The 16,233-nt window shown below is 39.5% G+C and overlaps 1 protein-coding gene across 4 annotated transcripts in view; it reads right to left on the minus strand.

The window, feature by feature from the left end:
• myo1cb (myosin Ic, paralog b) overlaps window positions 1-16,233 on the minus strand; it is a 47,715-nt gene that overhangs the window by 5,123 nt on the left and 26,359 nt on the right. For all 4 annotated transcript variants that reach the window (XM_056271066.1, XM_056271068.1, XM_056271067.1 and 1 more), the window contains 23 exons: window positions 15,489-15,644; window positions 15,283-15,398; window positions 12,609-12,807; window positions 12,012-12,092; window positions 11,577-11,756; window positions 7,190-7,288; window positions 6,948-7,061; window positions 6,722-6,793; window positions 6,085-6,204; window positions 5,738-5,817; window positions 4,706-4,811; window positions 4,268-4,348; window positions 4,086-4,177; window positions 3,889-3,983; window positions 3,701-3,747; window positions 3,517-3,597; window positions 2,511-2,616; window positions 1,633-1,750; window positions 1,110-1,223; window positions 920-996; window positions 680-833; window positions 398-557; window positions 227-310 (listed from right to left, as the gene is read on the minus strand). In XM_056271066.1, the coding sequence (XP_056127041.1) occupies window positions 227-310; window positions 398-557; window positions 680-833; window positions 920-996; window positions 1,110-1,223; window positions 1,633-1,750; window positions 2,511-2,616; window positions 3,517-3,597; window positions 3,701-3,747; window positions 3,889-3,983; window positions 4,086-4,177; window positions 4,268-4,348; window positions 4,706-4,811; window positions 5,738-5,817; window positions 6,085-6,204; window positions 6,722-6,793; window positions 6,948-7,061; window positions 7,190-7,288; window positions 11,577-11,756; window positions 12,012-12,092; window positions 12,609-12,807; window positions 15,283-15,398; window positions 15,489-15,644 (2,532 nt within the window). The remainder of the gene's footprint in view (window positions 1-226; window positions 311-397; window positions 558-679; window positions 834-919; window positions 997-1,109; window positions 1,224-1,632; window positions 1,751-2,510; window positions 2,617-3,516; window positions 3,598-3,700; window positions 3,748-3,888; window positions 3,984-4,085; window positions 4,178-4,267; window positions 4,349-4,705; window positions 4,812-5,737; window positions 5,818-6,084; window positions 6,205-6,721; window positions 6,794-6,947; window positions 7,062-7,189; window positions 7,289-11,576; window positions 11,757-12,011; window positions 12,093-12,608; window positions 12,808-15,282; window positions 15,399-15,488; window positions 15,645-16,233) is intronic.

Genomic DNA, 16,233 nt, shown 5'->3' on the forward strand with positions numbered 1-16,233 from the left:
AACTAAACTAAACTAAACTAAACTAAACTAAACTAAACTAAACTAAAATAAAACTGTAAAACGTGAGAGAGTGGTTCTGGGGTGAAGCTTAATTTCCAGTAGCCCAACAATCAAGTGAATGAATAAATATTATAATATAAAATATATAATACAAATGGACTAATAATAAATTAGAATTAATAATAAATAATAATTAAAAAAAAATTAACTATGTAAAATGTCACACCTGGTGCTTCCATTCGGTGTTGATATTCTTGCAGTACTTCCACACCATGTTCTGCATGCAGAGTTTGCGGAGGTGCTCTGAAGCCTGTAAACAAAAGGAAGGCATAATCTCTCAGTTTATAGGCCTCAGGTCTAGAGGAGTTCATGATTGTACTAATGACTGATATCTCACCTCCATGAGGGCGGGAGGTGGCTTTGGCCAACTCTTATCCAAAACTGTTTTGGGCAGGCTCCTGTGCAACTTCATTAGGAACGAGTAGCGAACGTAGTCCAGGAAGTACTCGTTCTCTGGGCAACGTGGCTGGTGGCGGTAGATGAAGCCTTTTATGAACCTGTAACAGTGACCACAGGCAAAAAAACAAACAAAAGTGAGCATAGCCTCTCTCACTGGGCAGAATCAGATCCCATGTGATGCCGTATTGACTGTTGTACTAGTCAAGTCATGCACACAGACCTGCGGATGGTGTTGGCAGCCTCTCTTCTACGCTTTGCCTTCCTGCGGGCCAGAATACCTCTCCACCATGCTTGGATCCGGATTGCTGATTGTTTCATTTTACGATATTTGTTTTTTTGACTGTAGCCTTTCCAGGATGACTGCAGTTTGGTAGCTGTGCATAAAGAACAGATTGTAGAAGTTGAGGAGCACAGCAGACCATCCAGTTACTCAAGATGTGCATTTGAATATGGCTCATACCAAGGCTGTGTTTTCTGACTTCTAGTGCATCTTCGGTTGCGAACAAGGTTTTGGGGAAGCGGATGAAGATTTTGGTCCTGTAAAAAAAAAGGAAAGGTGCCTTCATCTTTTCTGGTACCATAGAAATGATACTGATTTATTAATACTAATAAAATAGTAGTTGGCATTTTAGAACATTTGTGTAACCAACCTGCCGAGTTTGTACTCCTCGGGTTTGTAGCCAATGTGCTTGACGAGTGTGGACACTCCATCGACCAGGCGGCCATTCCAGGTGGGCCATGTGTCTGGACACAGGGATTTATACCTGAAACAGGAAACGTCAAGCAAGTAAGTTAAGTACAAACAGGATTCACTGTTTTCATTACATTTCTTGTTCTATTTGACCTTCATTATCACTGAAGTCCACAGGAAGTGCTGAGCTTTTAAAAGAGGATCCGAAAGTATGAAATATAACAGAGTTTACAAATATACACTTTTTTTGTGAGAGCCTTGCTGAAAAAAGCCTAAATCAGCTAAATTGGTTCAGTTGGTTAAGGCTAGTATAAACGACAAGTTCAAGCGTATTGCGGGTTACCGCTATGAGGTATGTTCGGTCACCCAGCAAGGCTACACTAGCAACAATGTCCACGTTATGCCAATATAAGACCAGAATGAAAAAATGGTTCCAATAGATCTAAGTCTGTGGGTATTTTTTCAGTCATGTAGGTGCTAACCTTTGTAGGAAGGTCTCGTAGCGACGGCGATATGCAAACCCAGCTCTCCTCACCCGAAGGTTTTCCATCAGACCAAGATATTTTACTTGGTGCCTGATGAGGACTTCATCAAAGCGCCCTATAGAGAGAGATTTCGGTTTAATACATTGTAAAATCATGCATGTAGTGCGTGTATAAAACCATAGATTTGCCGATGTTTTTGAGTATAAGAGCTTATTAACGAACAAAAGATGCTAACAAATGACAAGAGCAAAACAAAGGAGCTGATGAAGTAAGAGAGAATCAGACTGAGGGAATGAATGACTGCAGTTTGAACAATGGATCCATTAAAACCGATGGAGAAGAAAAAAATGCACAAATAAACTCAAGATTTGAAATAAACGTAACCCTAAGACATCTTGTTTTAAAAGACAACTTGTTTTCTAGAGAGTTATATTTTTAGCTTTTTATTCATTTAGCCAATTTAGCTTCATTTTTCCTAGACTTGCATAGCACATTGGGTCATGTTCTGTTGTTTTTTTAAATGTTTAATAATGACTAAATGTTTGATGGCTTGATATGAAAAAAGTATAACAAATACAAACGTATTACCATATTCCGTTCAAAAAACTATATTACTAATATTCTTTATGTCCTATAGCAACTAAACATTTTCTACATACCTTGGAGTACCATACAAATACCATGGTTTGTAAATATGGCAATAATCCAGCACAATGGAATACATAAAATTACCATTATATTTTCATACAATACCATACTAATACTGTCCCACAGAAAGGGAACAGTTGAAAGGAATGAGCACAAGTATGAAGTATAACGATTTCTAAGAGTTAAACAGCACTAAAACTCAAGAGTATAGAACATTTCTCACAAACCTGCTTGCTTGGCATCATTAGGCTTTATGCAGCGCACGTAAGACGGTTCCTTAGACATCAGTATTTCCATCAACTTCGCCAGGCTGGTCTTGAACTGGGTTGCTGCCTGGTTGCAGCGAGCCAACGGAGCAAGGGAACAAGAAAAAGAGATGGACAGTGAGAAATAAGCAAGAACACAAGCGATAGTGTGCAAGTCCAGCCAGGCAGTGACAATGTGGGAGAAGCCAGTGGTCAACAATGAAAGCAAACAACTAAACAGCAGCCCACCCACACTCAGCCAATGGAGCCAATGGAGCAATGGAGCACTCAGCCAATGGCTTCTCCCACATGGAGTGGGCACTTGGATTTGGGGGGGGGGGGGGGGGGGGGGGTGGGCACACAGGGGGGGGGGGGGGGGGGGGGGCACACAGTCACAGGGTGTAGGGGGTTCAACAGTGTCAGGGAATTCCTCACAGTGTAGGTGGCAAGCAGAGATTCACAATCTCATGGACTGAGGCCAAGCTGCTGAGGTTTATGTATAAATGCTACTATGAATGTGGAACTGATTCACAATCAAATGTTTGTTGTTTACAGTTCTGTGTAAGCATAAACAAACACAAAACTGACACAAAATATGTAACCTACTAGCAAAAAGAGCAATAAATGGCAGGATGGGTGGATGGATGTAACAGACAAACAAACAGATAGATGATAGATAGATAGATAGATAGATAGATAGATAGATAGATAGATAGATAGATAGATAGATAGATAGATAGATAGATAGATAGATAGATAGATAGATAGATAGATAGATAGATAGATAAACAGAGAGACAGGCAGATAGATAGATATATAGATAGATAGATAGATAAACAGAGAGACAGGCAGACAGATAGACAGATAGATAGATAGATAGATAGATAGATAGATAGATAGATAGATAGATAGATAGATAGATAGATAGATAGATAGATAGATAGATAGATAGATAGATAGATAGATAGATAGATAGATAGATAGATACCGTCTCTGGCCGTTTCTTGTCTGTGAGCTCCTCTCGGTCAAAGCAGCGATTGAGGATTTTATTTTCGGACATACACATGACCTGAACATACAGACACATTAACATGTTTAATCATTGGAAATTTTAGAACAGATACAGTGTATTTTTCTTATAATATAATTTTCTTCTGGGCCTGTTCCCTCACCTCCTTCAGGTTTCTGAAAAGGAGATCATTGTTCTTGTCCAGGAAGCCTAGAAGATGGAAAATACACAATGACGTCAGTCAACGCTCAGCCTGGGAAAGATCTGTGGGCATAAGAGCCTGCTCTTGTTCGATGACACGGTCTCTTTTTGTTTCTTAATTCTTTCTCTGCCCTCTGTTCAATAACTGACCGTTGACATTATAGTTGACTTCTCCTGCATAGTGGCTCAGTCTGAACTCCTCACGACCCATCACTTTACGGGTTTTTCCATCAGCCAGCTTGTGACTGTAATATAGTCATATTGTATATATTGATCTTTAGATGCTCAGGATCTGATTTTCAGCATGATATTAGATAGAATGACAAAAGAAGGGTGGCGTGACTGACGTTACGAAGTGGGCGTGGCCACCGACAGTGTCCTCAAGCTTCTCCAGGAAGGTGATGTCACTGGCATCTCCAGGACGGAGACACTCTTCATCCTATAGAAAAGAGAGGTGAATAATAGGTTTAAGCAGCTTAAGACAATATTTAATACATTGTTAATGAAAGTAAACAGAGAGCATTCTCACCAGGATGGAAATGATTCCTTTAAACTTCTCCTCCACAAGATCACAAATGATCTTGTTGTTAAAATATTGCACAGGCTCCCACTAGAGAACAAAAAAACATGAGCATTACTGCATTTGAAACAAGTGGAAAATATTCAAGATTTGTGATGTTGTTTTTGCTATAAAATTCAAAGAACGCAAAATCAAGAGCATTCCCAGCCCACCCGCGAATCATGACCACAAATGGGCTTTCTTTAACAGTGTTTGCGTCAAAATGTTTTATCGGCAGTGTGAGAGGTCAGCATTACCATAATAACAGCATGAAATAAAGCCCACTACACGTTTGCCCATAATGTGCCCATTGAGCTGTGATTAAGACCCCGTTCCACCACCCCGCACATGAGTCTGGTGTATATGAGATGTCATGCAGAGCTGTGTATGTGTATGGGGGATTCTCACCGTGATTCCCTCAGCTTCATATTCCTCCTGCTCCGACTTCAGAGTCAGTTCAATGAAAAGCTGCTGCAGCTTCTCATTACAATAGTTGATACAAAACTGCTCAAAACTAGACAGACAAAGAGAGGCCGATTGAGATATCTTTGAAAATCAAAGTCTTGCTATATACTTGTGAAAAAAAAACAATGTTAACTATAATAATAAACAAAATATTAAAGGTATATATATATATATATATATATATATATAATTTATAATGTATCAAATATTATTAAAAATACTAAATATGAATCTATATAAAACATAAAATTTTAAACAATTATAATAATATTTACATTTTTAATTAAAATATTTGATTAAATATTATTAAATATAACAATATTAATGGCATTTAATGATTTATTTTAAAGGGGTCATATAATGGTACATGCATTTTTACAAGTTGATTGTACTGAAATGTGTGTTGGCAGTGTTATTTTGCACCTATCAAAATGTTTTATTAATCTTTATATTAATATTTATATTAATCTTTGCAAATCGCTTGCACGCTTCACGATGAATGCGGCTAAGGTTACACTCAGGGTACATTACAGCATGTTTTCTATGTACGACGTTCTCAATATAATTCATAATCCCACGTTTATAATGAACAACGCGTTATGGTTATTGTATTGTGTTACAAACGATGTACGCACAGCACAGAGAGGCGGGGTGAGCAAAGCTCATTATCATTTAGAGTCATATGCACTGAAACGGCGTGCTGAAAACAGAGCTGTTTTTGACCAGGTAAAATAAGTGTTTTCTTACAATACTAATGAGAATTTTTAATTAAAGTATATTACAAACTTTTAATTTAGACCCTAAAGAATCATATTAGCTTGTACAAAAATGGCATTATATGACCCCTTTAAATAATATTAAATTATTCACAGTAAAATAAAATAAATAGTGCATGCAATATTATAATATTAAACATCATATAAATTGTTAACTTGTATAACATAAATAATATTACATTTGATATATTTACTTTACCTGTTGATCTGAAAGACTTCAAAACCATAGATGTCAAGCAGACCAATGACAGAAGCGTTCTTACTGTTAAATGAATCATCCTGTGAAACATTAAGAGCACAGAAATATTCAACAACAGCTGTGGCACACCATTCAGACTAAACATCCACAGACTGTAACATCATATGGTGAGCATGTGTTCTAATAACTCCCATCGGAAAACTGGAGTAGTTGTATTGTGTCATTTCTAAGCTTTCTCCACGTGGGGGCGCTAAATATTTACATTAGGTAACTAGACTCCATCAGAGAATTTGCAAAGCCATGGAGCTGATAAGAGACGAGTATTTAACAGCAGAACAAGTCCATACCTTGAAGGCCAGAGAGTCATTAATTTTGCTGACCAGCCAAGTAAAAGTACGACCGTATATGGCTTTAGATAAGGCATCCCGTGCTGAAGCGGCCTGCTCTTGATTTAAAGGACTCATCAGCTACAACCCAAACACAGACAGTGGAATTATGGGAAACATTCATAAACAATTATTACATATTGTACACACATACAACTTTTTTACACCAACTGTGAAACGGGAAAAAAATTAAGCAACACTGCTATTTTATTAAAGATGGTTTGAATACAAGCTTTGAATAGAATGTGATTTGACATTTTATATCACGTTTCAAGATTTTCACATATTTTTTTAGAAAATGTTAGTGGTGCTTTCGTATGTAATACCTGCCGGCCACCTGAAAGTCTCTATGATAGTTTGTTCCTTAGACATGACTCAGATCCCTAATATAATGTAGATCTATGGGATTGTTTTCACCCTTTTTATCATCTGCCAGTCAAAAATCATTAGTATGATTAATGATTCAAGAGTAATATCACACCTCTCCTTAAACAAGTTTTGAAAAATCCCATGTCCAAGTATAAGCAATAGAAATAGTGATGTTTGTCTTAACAAAAGGACAAATCAATATTTTCACTCTAAATGATTGGGAACATACCTCTTCTCCTTTGGCAATGATCTTTTTATGCGTAAGAGCCTCTTTAAAAACAGTGCCGTCCACACCTAACAACTGCAATATCACAAATACACACACAAGCACAGTCAAAAACAACACCCTGAAATGGAATTTCATTAAAAGAAAAAATTGCTATAGGTTTTAACACAAACAAAATGTCATGCACATGTGGTCAAAGCCCAGTGATATAAATAAACTGTCCTATTACCCTGGCTAAGTATTTAATCTGTGTTTCTGTAGTGATATAGGCACTACCACTGTCCTCTCCTCCATACTGGACATTCCCCAAGTGTAGTACACTGGCAATAATGTTCAGAAGCTCCTGCGGGGAAAGAGACGGGTGTGAATGAGACGAAAGATTAAGATAAAGAGGAAGAACTTTCTGTTTCTAAGAGAAGAACATTGACTTATAGTTCATAGTGTCTGTGTATTGTGATTGGTCGGTCATACCTCCACTTCATCATCAGTGAAGCCAATGACGCTGAGGGCTTTCCTCACCATCTTCCAGTCATTCCGGTCGTTTATGGAGCTCACTTTGGGACAGTTGCCCTGAAAAACACACACTCACTCAGCACAACAGAGGAAACCAAGGGAGGAGGGGCTCCTCTTGACTTCCTCTATTAAACACCAGGGGAGCGAAAGGAAGGGACATTCCTGCATACTTGTGGGAAAATGTATGATGCCATTTATGATGAATACTCATACACAGGTCCAACATAAATATATGTGGTAAACTGAGCTGAAATTTTTTGGGGGGCTTTATTGACATTTTTATTGATAATGAAAGCCTGTTTCCGCCGAAAAAAAAAAGTAATTCTGAGATAAAGTTTGAAATACGACAAAGTCACAATGCGAAATATGAATCACATTTTTTTAAATAGTCGCAATTGTGGAAAATAAAGTAGTATAAGCAAAAAATACTTGCAACTGAGAGTGGCAATAACGACAAATAAAATAAAATCAATAATGAGAAACAAATGTGACATTACAAAAGTTGCAATAACAAGAAATATTTAAATATTTAAATATTAAAATTCACAACTGTTAGATATAAAGTCGCAGTAATAAGAAATAAAGAGTCCCATTGCAAGAAGCAGTCACAATGTGAAATATATAAGCATTGGTACACCATTGGTTCTGGAAGTATTTTTTTCTATTAATTTCTCCCATAGAGATTTCAAAAAAGCGTGCCGAGTCCAGATGGAAAGGGACGCTACGGAGGCCACATTCTGCATACATATGGACTGACCATTAGAGCAGTCCTACATATGGAAGAAAGTAGGTCCTACCTGGAAAGGAATGGAACTACTACATTCCTTGTAGAGTGAGCTCTAGCTCCAAAGGGGCACGGCATGTCTTGAGTTTGGTATGCCAAGGCAATGGCATCCACTATCCAGTTGGCCAACCTGTTTGGAAACAGCCTTTCCCTCCTGCTGACCTTCAAAACAGACAAAGTGCTGCTCAGAGCTCCTAAAACTCCATTCATGTGGTCCACGTAAAATGCGCAGGGCACTAACGGGGCACAGCAATGCGAGGGTTGGGTCTGCCTCCTCCAGGGGCATCGCTTTCAAGTTCACCACCTTGTCCCAAAAGGAGTAGTGGGAACTTTGGGCACATATCCAGGGCGGGGTCTCTGGATTACACGAGAGTCAACCAGCCCAAATACCTGGCACAATTGGCTGACCGAAAATGCCTACAGGTCTCCCAACCTCTTGATGGATGTGAGCGCAGTCAGGAGCACTGTCTTAAGGGTCAGGATCTTAAGCTCCTCTGACTCTAGCGGCTCAAAGGGCACTCTCTGTAGAGCTGTGAGTACTACCGAGAGGTCCCAAGAGTGGATGAGGCGTGGCCGAGGAGGATTTTGTCTCCTTTTGTCTACCATCCAATGAATAGTGATGTGCTGCAACATACACTTTCAAGGTGGAGGGAGACAGCCTTCGCTCCAACATATCCTGCAGGAAGGAAAGCACAGAGCTAATCGGGAATTTACAGGGGTCGAGGTAGGCCAGTAAGGTGCAACCATTCAGGTCTGCTCCTCGTCCTCCCTGATCTTGCACAGTGTTTGTGCAAGCAGGCTCACTGGGGGAAATGCATATTTGCGTAGGCCCCAGAGCCAGCTGTGTGCCAGCGCGTTCGTGCCAAGGGGTGCCTCTGACAGGGAGTAAAAGAGCAGGAAGTGGGAAGATTCCTGGGAGGCAAACAGGTCTACCTGTATGTGCCTGAATCGACTCCAGATCAGCTGGACCACCTGGGGATGCACGATTGAGCTCGCCCGGAATATAAATTAGCCTCTGTGCTCGCACAACAGATCTCAAAGTGAGCCAGAATGAGCCAGTTGTCGAGATAGTTGAGAATACGGATGCCCACTTTCCTTAACGGGGCAAGGGCACCCTCCCCGATCTTTGTAAAGATGCGGGGAGACAGGGACAGCCTGAAGGGGAGGACCTTGTATTGGTATGCTTGACCCTCGAAAGGAAAAATTTAAATATGGTATGTCGAGGCAAAATTAAAACATGGAAGTACGCGTCCTTCAGGTCGATCTCTGCAAACCAGTCTTTGAGGCGAATGCACTTGAGGATGCATTTCTGCCTTAGCATCTTGAACGGGAGCTTGTGAAGGGCCCGGTTCAAGACTCGCAGTTCCAGTTCCTTTGGCTACCCCACCATCAAGGGTAGTGATTAACAGCGAAGCGGCTTCAGGCAGTAAAACTTCCACAAACCTTCTCCTCATGGTCTCTGGGATGAAAGGTACCGGGGCAGGACGATGCTGTGAAGCATGCCCCGCGCCGTGAAATCGATCGACATCTGAGACGCTGGGTGCAGAGAAACCAGAACGGGGAATGATGGAGGGGACTTTTTGAAGGTACTCAAGTCTCAATCTCAACATCGCAACTGTCATGTTCCCACAGTGAGAACACTGCCTCAGCGTGTTGATGGCCCAGACATGCAAGGCAGTGAACGCGGCTGTCAGTTGGGGCCAGGAAGCGAACGCATAAAAAAAAAACATGGGTGGAATGCCATCTTTAAAAAGACACAACGTCACCTGTGTTTTGCACTTTTAGGGAAACTGCTTTTGTGTTGAAGCGTCCAGGGGTGAAATCGCTGCACTTATCTGTGCACTCATGGAGCGAAAAGAAGACGCTCTTCCAACGGACGTCTCCTCTCTGGCGAAGGTGAATGGCGGAACGAGTAAAGACAACTGCTCGGCTCCGAAGCAAAAAGCTGAATGAGTGAGTTGCCGGCCTTATATACCAGGGGGTATATCCAGGGGATGGTTTGGCATGCAAATATCACTCGTCAATCTTCTTTGGTCCATTTTCTTACTACCCGGAGGTGATTGGGTTCCCAAGTGAGATCCTATACGTCAGTATCAACTAGGCTTGCTACGATAGTCGGCGCTGTTGACAGTGTTACCGGTGTTCAGAAGCAACACCAGTTACATCACTTGCCCACCACGGCAACACCCCCCACTGTCGATTAGATTTTTTTTGTAATAAAATAATTTAGTTCAGTTAGAGAACAGAGACTACAATTAAAAACTGAACGTTTCTGCTTAATAAATCGTCAGCTGAACAAGAGTCGCAGCACAGATCAGCAGCAGGAGTTTCAATTATCACGAGAGTGAGGTGCAGACTGACAAGATGATGGAGCAATATTTGGTGTCAAATCGAAATGTAAAAGCGCCTATTTAAGCAAATTTGTCATTGTACTGTTTTGTTGTTGTTGTGTTTTTCATTAAGAATAATATGCTAATGAACTCGCCATTCAGGTAATCCGCCCCCGAATTGGCGCTAATTTGAAAGCGAAACTAAAATGCGTACAGCCACACGTGTCCACGGGCGCGGAGCGAGCAGAACAGAGCGACCGTTTTCAGTTCATTACTATGGAAAACGTTCGCTCTGCTCCGCACTATTATGAATGCCCATGCGAACGTGCGCATTTTACTTTAGCCTTCAAATTAGTGATTTTCAAGCCCCCGCCGGTGATACCGGTATAACCGGTGTTGTCACACGTCGATTAACCGATGGGAAAATATCCTCACCGTCACATCCCTAGTATCAACGTAACATCGAACGTGACTGACTGAAGGGAAACGACAATCCCATGAAGCATTGTGAACCGCATAATCAAATATAAAGGAGAAATATAAAACTTTTTTTTATTATATATATATATATATATATATATATATATATATATATATAATAAAAAAAAGTTTTATATTTCTCCTTTATATATATTTATATCAATATATTTTAAGGTTATTGCAAAATATGCATATATATTAAAATATTTAAGTATTTTGACCAACTCGATTAGGTAATTTGCGGTATTGTGTAATTAATGAGATCTTTTAGCATGTTTTTCTTGTTTCAACTCTTTGATTAGTGGAATTTTCTGTACATCATGGGCAATGTAGTTTTTCACCATGAATTCTGCTGTTAAACACAATTCATTTTAATTAATTGTATTTTTTTAACGTTATTTCTGAGAATAATGCAGGTTAACAGCTTCAACAGAAGCAAATACTATCAATTAAAAACCTTGTAGCTCACAGTAAGGCTCTCTTTATGTTTTCTTTAAGTTATCGTTAAAAATCCTTTTTTTTTTTTTTACTCTGAGGTGGAAACAAGCTTTCATAATTAATGGAGGGACGACAGACAGACACAACATCAGATTTTAACCAGCATCTTCACTTGACCAGCATGACCCAATGTGTCTGAAGCATGTGTGCTAACTACTAAGCCACAGCTTTTTCTTAAATGTACAGCTGTCTTTCCATCTCAGACTAGGTCATCTGCTGTAACCATAACAAGTGTGTGAGGTCTGTCTCTCACCTTCACCAGATACTGGTACTGTTGGGCATTCTTCTCCAGGCCCAGCCTCCTCAGGAGATCATCCTCTCCTCCTTCAATGAGCTGATAGAAGATGTGGAAGTTTCTCTCACCATGGCTCTGGTGTACGACGCGTGATTTCTCCAGCAGGTAATTCAGGATGTGACCCCCTACTGGAGCACCCTGCCAACGGGGACACCCAAAGGGAGAAGCAGAGGGGATAATACCGGGTTTCTGACACGCATGCAAGCACGCATAATTTCACACAAACACAAGCACGTAAACACGCAGGTGGATGCAGCCAAATCCCCAAACCAAGAAGAGAATTGTAGGGGTAAAGGTGTATCGACAGAAGGTGGATCATAGCAATTGAGATGTGAGCTTTGCTTGATGATCATGTAACAACATTAATATTGTTTAACAAATGATCAAACTCACCTTGAAGTCAAACTGAATGTCCATGTATTTCCCAAAGCGACTGGAATTGTCATTTCGTAAAGTTTTTGCATTTCCAAAGGCCTGAGAGAAGAGTTATTCAAAAGAAAACAAAGAATGTGTGAAGGAAAAATGATGAATATAACAATTCAGTACAGCATACAGAAAAACAATCTTTATAAATTTACACAAATACGCTTATACACACACTACTAGATCCACACACACTGCTATTTTACAGGGAAGCACCACATCTGCGAAACATCTGGCAGAACGGCAGTCTGCGCTGCTTCCGTTGGCCTTTCCATTTTTAGACGTCCTTCATGTATGCCCCAGTCTTATCACACAGATAATAACAGTGGCGTATAATTACTGGAGAGATTTATACTGAAACCAGGAAAACAAACTGCTCAGAATAAACTCTGCTCTTTTCCTTGGCATCACTGAGAGTCATTCAGAGCATTTTCCGCTATGACAGCAGTCCAGGGCAACAATTACAGCACGTACTGATCTCACCACTATACGCTGGCATTTGGAGATTAGTAAAATTGTATGTCATGATGAAACATGTTAGTTTAGATGTGCTGTGTACATGTTTACCTCCAGCACAGGGTTGGATTGTAGCAGGCGATCTTTGACGGTCTGCACGTGCTCACTGGCAGGGCAGGTGAAGGCGTAGTACTGCAGAACCTTCTTGGAGGCTTCTGTCTTTCCAGCACCACTCTCACCTGAGATGAGGATGCACTGGTCCCGTCTCTCAGTCCGCATGGAGCGGTACGCATTATCACCCACGGCATAACTGTATAGGGAACATGTCAAGATCATAAATGCTTAGTACAAATGTATGTAGATTTCATAAAGTTTTTTTTTTTATAAATGTAACAAAATAAGATTACAATAATGATAATAATAAATAAAAAATGATAATGAATAATCTAAAAACAAATTAAGTACTTCAGTTGCTGAAGTAGATAAATACAAATTAAATATTTATATAGATTAAAATGTGCATGTTTGAAATTAAGAATTTATTTTACAATATTTTATTTTTAGCATTTTAATTTCATTAATTCAATTTGCTTGAATTCACATTTACTATAAGCAAAAATTAAAATACAATAAATAAATAATCAATAATGTCATATTCTTTATTTGGCTATGTTTACACGGAAACGATCTGAAGAGAAAACGCAAAAGTGGCGTTGCGTTATCACTTTTTATTCTGCGTTTAGACGAGCGTTATGGTTGGGAAATCCGCGTGCATATGGTGACGCAAAAGTGTGTGAAATTCGATGTAGTATGCACTCCAGGCGGCTAGGTGGCAATGTGAAGCACTGCCACACAACAATACCAATATCTTAGAATATTTTGTACAACTGCTGAAAAGACTCATTTATGTTTTTCAGAGCTGCTAGGGCAACTTGAAGGTCCGACGTATGGAAATAATCTGACATGTTGGTTGTTATTTTCCTGTACTGGCGCATGCATGTGACGTAAACGCATACGCGACGAGAGCCACCGTGAGCAGATTTGCGTTTTTACCGTTTAGACGGGAACGCGACGGTGGAGCGTTTTTAAGATTTCCACTGGGTGGTTTCACTTTTTTGCGTTTTTAAGCCCCCAAACCGCCGTTGTCGTGTAAACGAAAGGCACATCCGATAAAATATTTTTACGTTTTCACCCGGAATTGTTCTCGTGTAAACGGGGCCTTAATGTATTTTATTTTTTGCTTGTTTTTGACAATTTAAATTTGTCACACAAATAGTAATTAAGAATAATTCACACAAATAATAAAAAAAATATATACCAACCAACAACAACAACAATAAAATAATAATAATACTAAACATTAAATTCATGTTACTTAAATAGATAAACCTTTACAGATTAAAAACTGCATATTCAAATTAACTAAGCAAACATTTAATTAACACAGGCAAATATTAAAATACAACAAAAAACAATATCGCAATTAAAATACTAATTAAATATGAATTACATCACTTTATCCCTCTGGCTAACTGAAAGTTCCCACAAACGCAAAAACCAAACAGAAAAGAGTCTATAGGGCTTCTCACACTGCGCTTATCCCTGGGGTTATTGTCGTTCGAAAAAACGGTTTTAACCATAGGTATAAGAAGATTTCACACTTAATATTTAGAAGCAGGGTTATCACTGCTTTTGCATTGCCAAACTTGTACAGTGTGAAATGATGCGGTGTTAGAATGTTACAGCTAGACGTTTAGCAACAGACAACCAATCGCATACTCATATTTGCTTGCTTTAGACAGTCACAGAAACACTGCGCATTTGATATAAACAGTAAATTCAGCATTTGAGAAAAATGGAAAATGTCCAAACCATTGAGAAAACACTGGAAAAATGTCAAATGCTGACAGAAAACGCAACAATTTGAGTGAAGAAGAGACCGTTTCTTTCTTACCTTTATAGTCCAAAATATCCATTCAGTATAAACTCGATAGAACAGTCGGCAATAAAAGGATGCGCAATGCTAGAGCTTCTATGTAAACATGTTGAGTGCTGCGTTCATCCAAACAAATGACACTGACACCGCAAATATGCAAATAAGAACATTAACCCAGGGTTAAGGAATGTACAGTGTGAAACATCACCTTATGAATACCCAGGATTAATTGTTAACCTCGGGTAATTTATGAGCAGTGTGAAACATGAAGCAAGATAACCCAGGATTCTGTTTACCCGGGGTTTAGAATGACCCAGGGTTAACTTAACTATTTTAAGTGTGAAAAGCCCTTGCGTTACGATTGTATGAGAATTGAGAACTTTAGTTTATAGTCCTCAATATTCCTTACAGATATTCCAAGGGAACTACTTCTTCACTAACAGAAGGCAACAAGAAAGATTAACAAGACCCACCAAGTCCATAAAAATGCAGATTAGGCATTTTACATATTTAAGTAGCATTTTCAAGCTATTGGTTCCCTCTGGATTTTTTTCTTTGTTTTATTAATTAAATAACATTCATATTCATGTTTGGTTCCACAATATAAATTATACACAGTCACACCTCAAATGTTAATTTGAAGCTTCTACCATTTTTTTTAAACCGGTTCCTAAATAAGAACAACTTCCACAAGGATGTGAGTTTACATGGTTGACGAATTGGACAACTGTTGTAGTCCTTATTTAGCAAATAAAAAACATTAAAACCATTAGCCTTCCCATTGGCCTACTCTACACAATAGAAGAGAGCAGAACAGTGGGTAACAATGACTTCTTTCTGATGCCTTACATGTGAGGTGAGACTTCATAGAAATTGACGCCCCTGTATCGTTCCATATGCTGTTTAGTGTAAATCTCCAGGTCTTTGTAGGGGTTCACTGACACCAGCACTGAGCCAATGTATGTCTGTGGGAGAAAGATAAACACAAAGGGGTCACATCAATACTCTGGGCTTTGAGCTTTAAGGGTGAATAGAACAGCAACAACAGCTCTTACATAAATAAGGTTCTCCTTGAAGCGCTTGCGGAGGTTCTCGATGAACGCCACCTCGCTGGTGTGGTTCTCCAGCAGGACAAAGTCCTGCACGCCCACCCGGTCCCTGGCTGTCAGGGCGCTCTCCATCATGACCCGGATTCCGTCACTGCCCACAGCCTGACAGAGAAAGAGCAGATCTGAGATACAGAATCACACTTGCAGCCTCTAGACACAGAGCAGCGCGAGGTGATATATAAACACTGCAACACACAGCATGCCAAGGCCCTCTGAGAGCCTTGAGAATACACTCAACCAACTCCATCATAACCCCTCCCATTTCATATCATACACAGACTTCAGCTCATTTGAAACCCAGCTAAATAAAGCGTTTAATTTAAAGCATTTGTATGAGGTATTTCTCACTGAACCACACATGCCATTGTAAACAAGATGTCACCATTAATGGATTTGTGTCAAGCACATTATCAGGTTGATACTCTAAAACACTAAAAAGTACCAGGAAGCACTACCATGACTTTTTTAATAAGGTACCACAGTAATACCATGATTTTTTTTAAAGTTTAGAATTGCAAAACTATTAGGAATGCAATAGGGCTGGGCGATAAATCGTTTTTATCGATTAACTCGAATGTCTAGTTTACGTCGACTTGTTTGAATGAAAATCGGTTTTCTCTTTAACATCTCTACCCCTCTGGGCTCCCGTAGTTCCAAACGGCCTCAGCGTTTGCCATAGAGATACACAAAC

Source organism: Rhinichthys klamathensis, unplaced genomic scaffold, assembly GCF_029890125.1.
Source record: "Rhinichthys klamathensis goyatoka isolate OS25496 unplaced genomic scaffold, OSU_Roscu_1.1 h1tg000311l_1, whole genome shotgun sequence".
NCBI classification, from domain to species: Eukaryota; Metazoa; Chordata; class Actinopteri; order Cypriniformes; family Leuciscidae; genus Rhinichthys; species Rhinichthys klamathensis.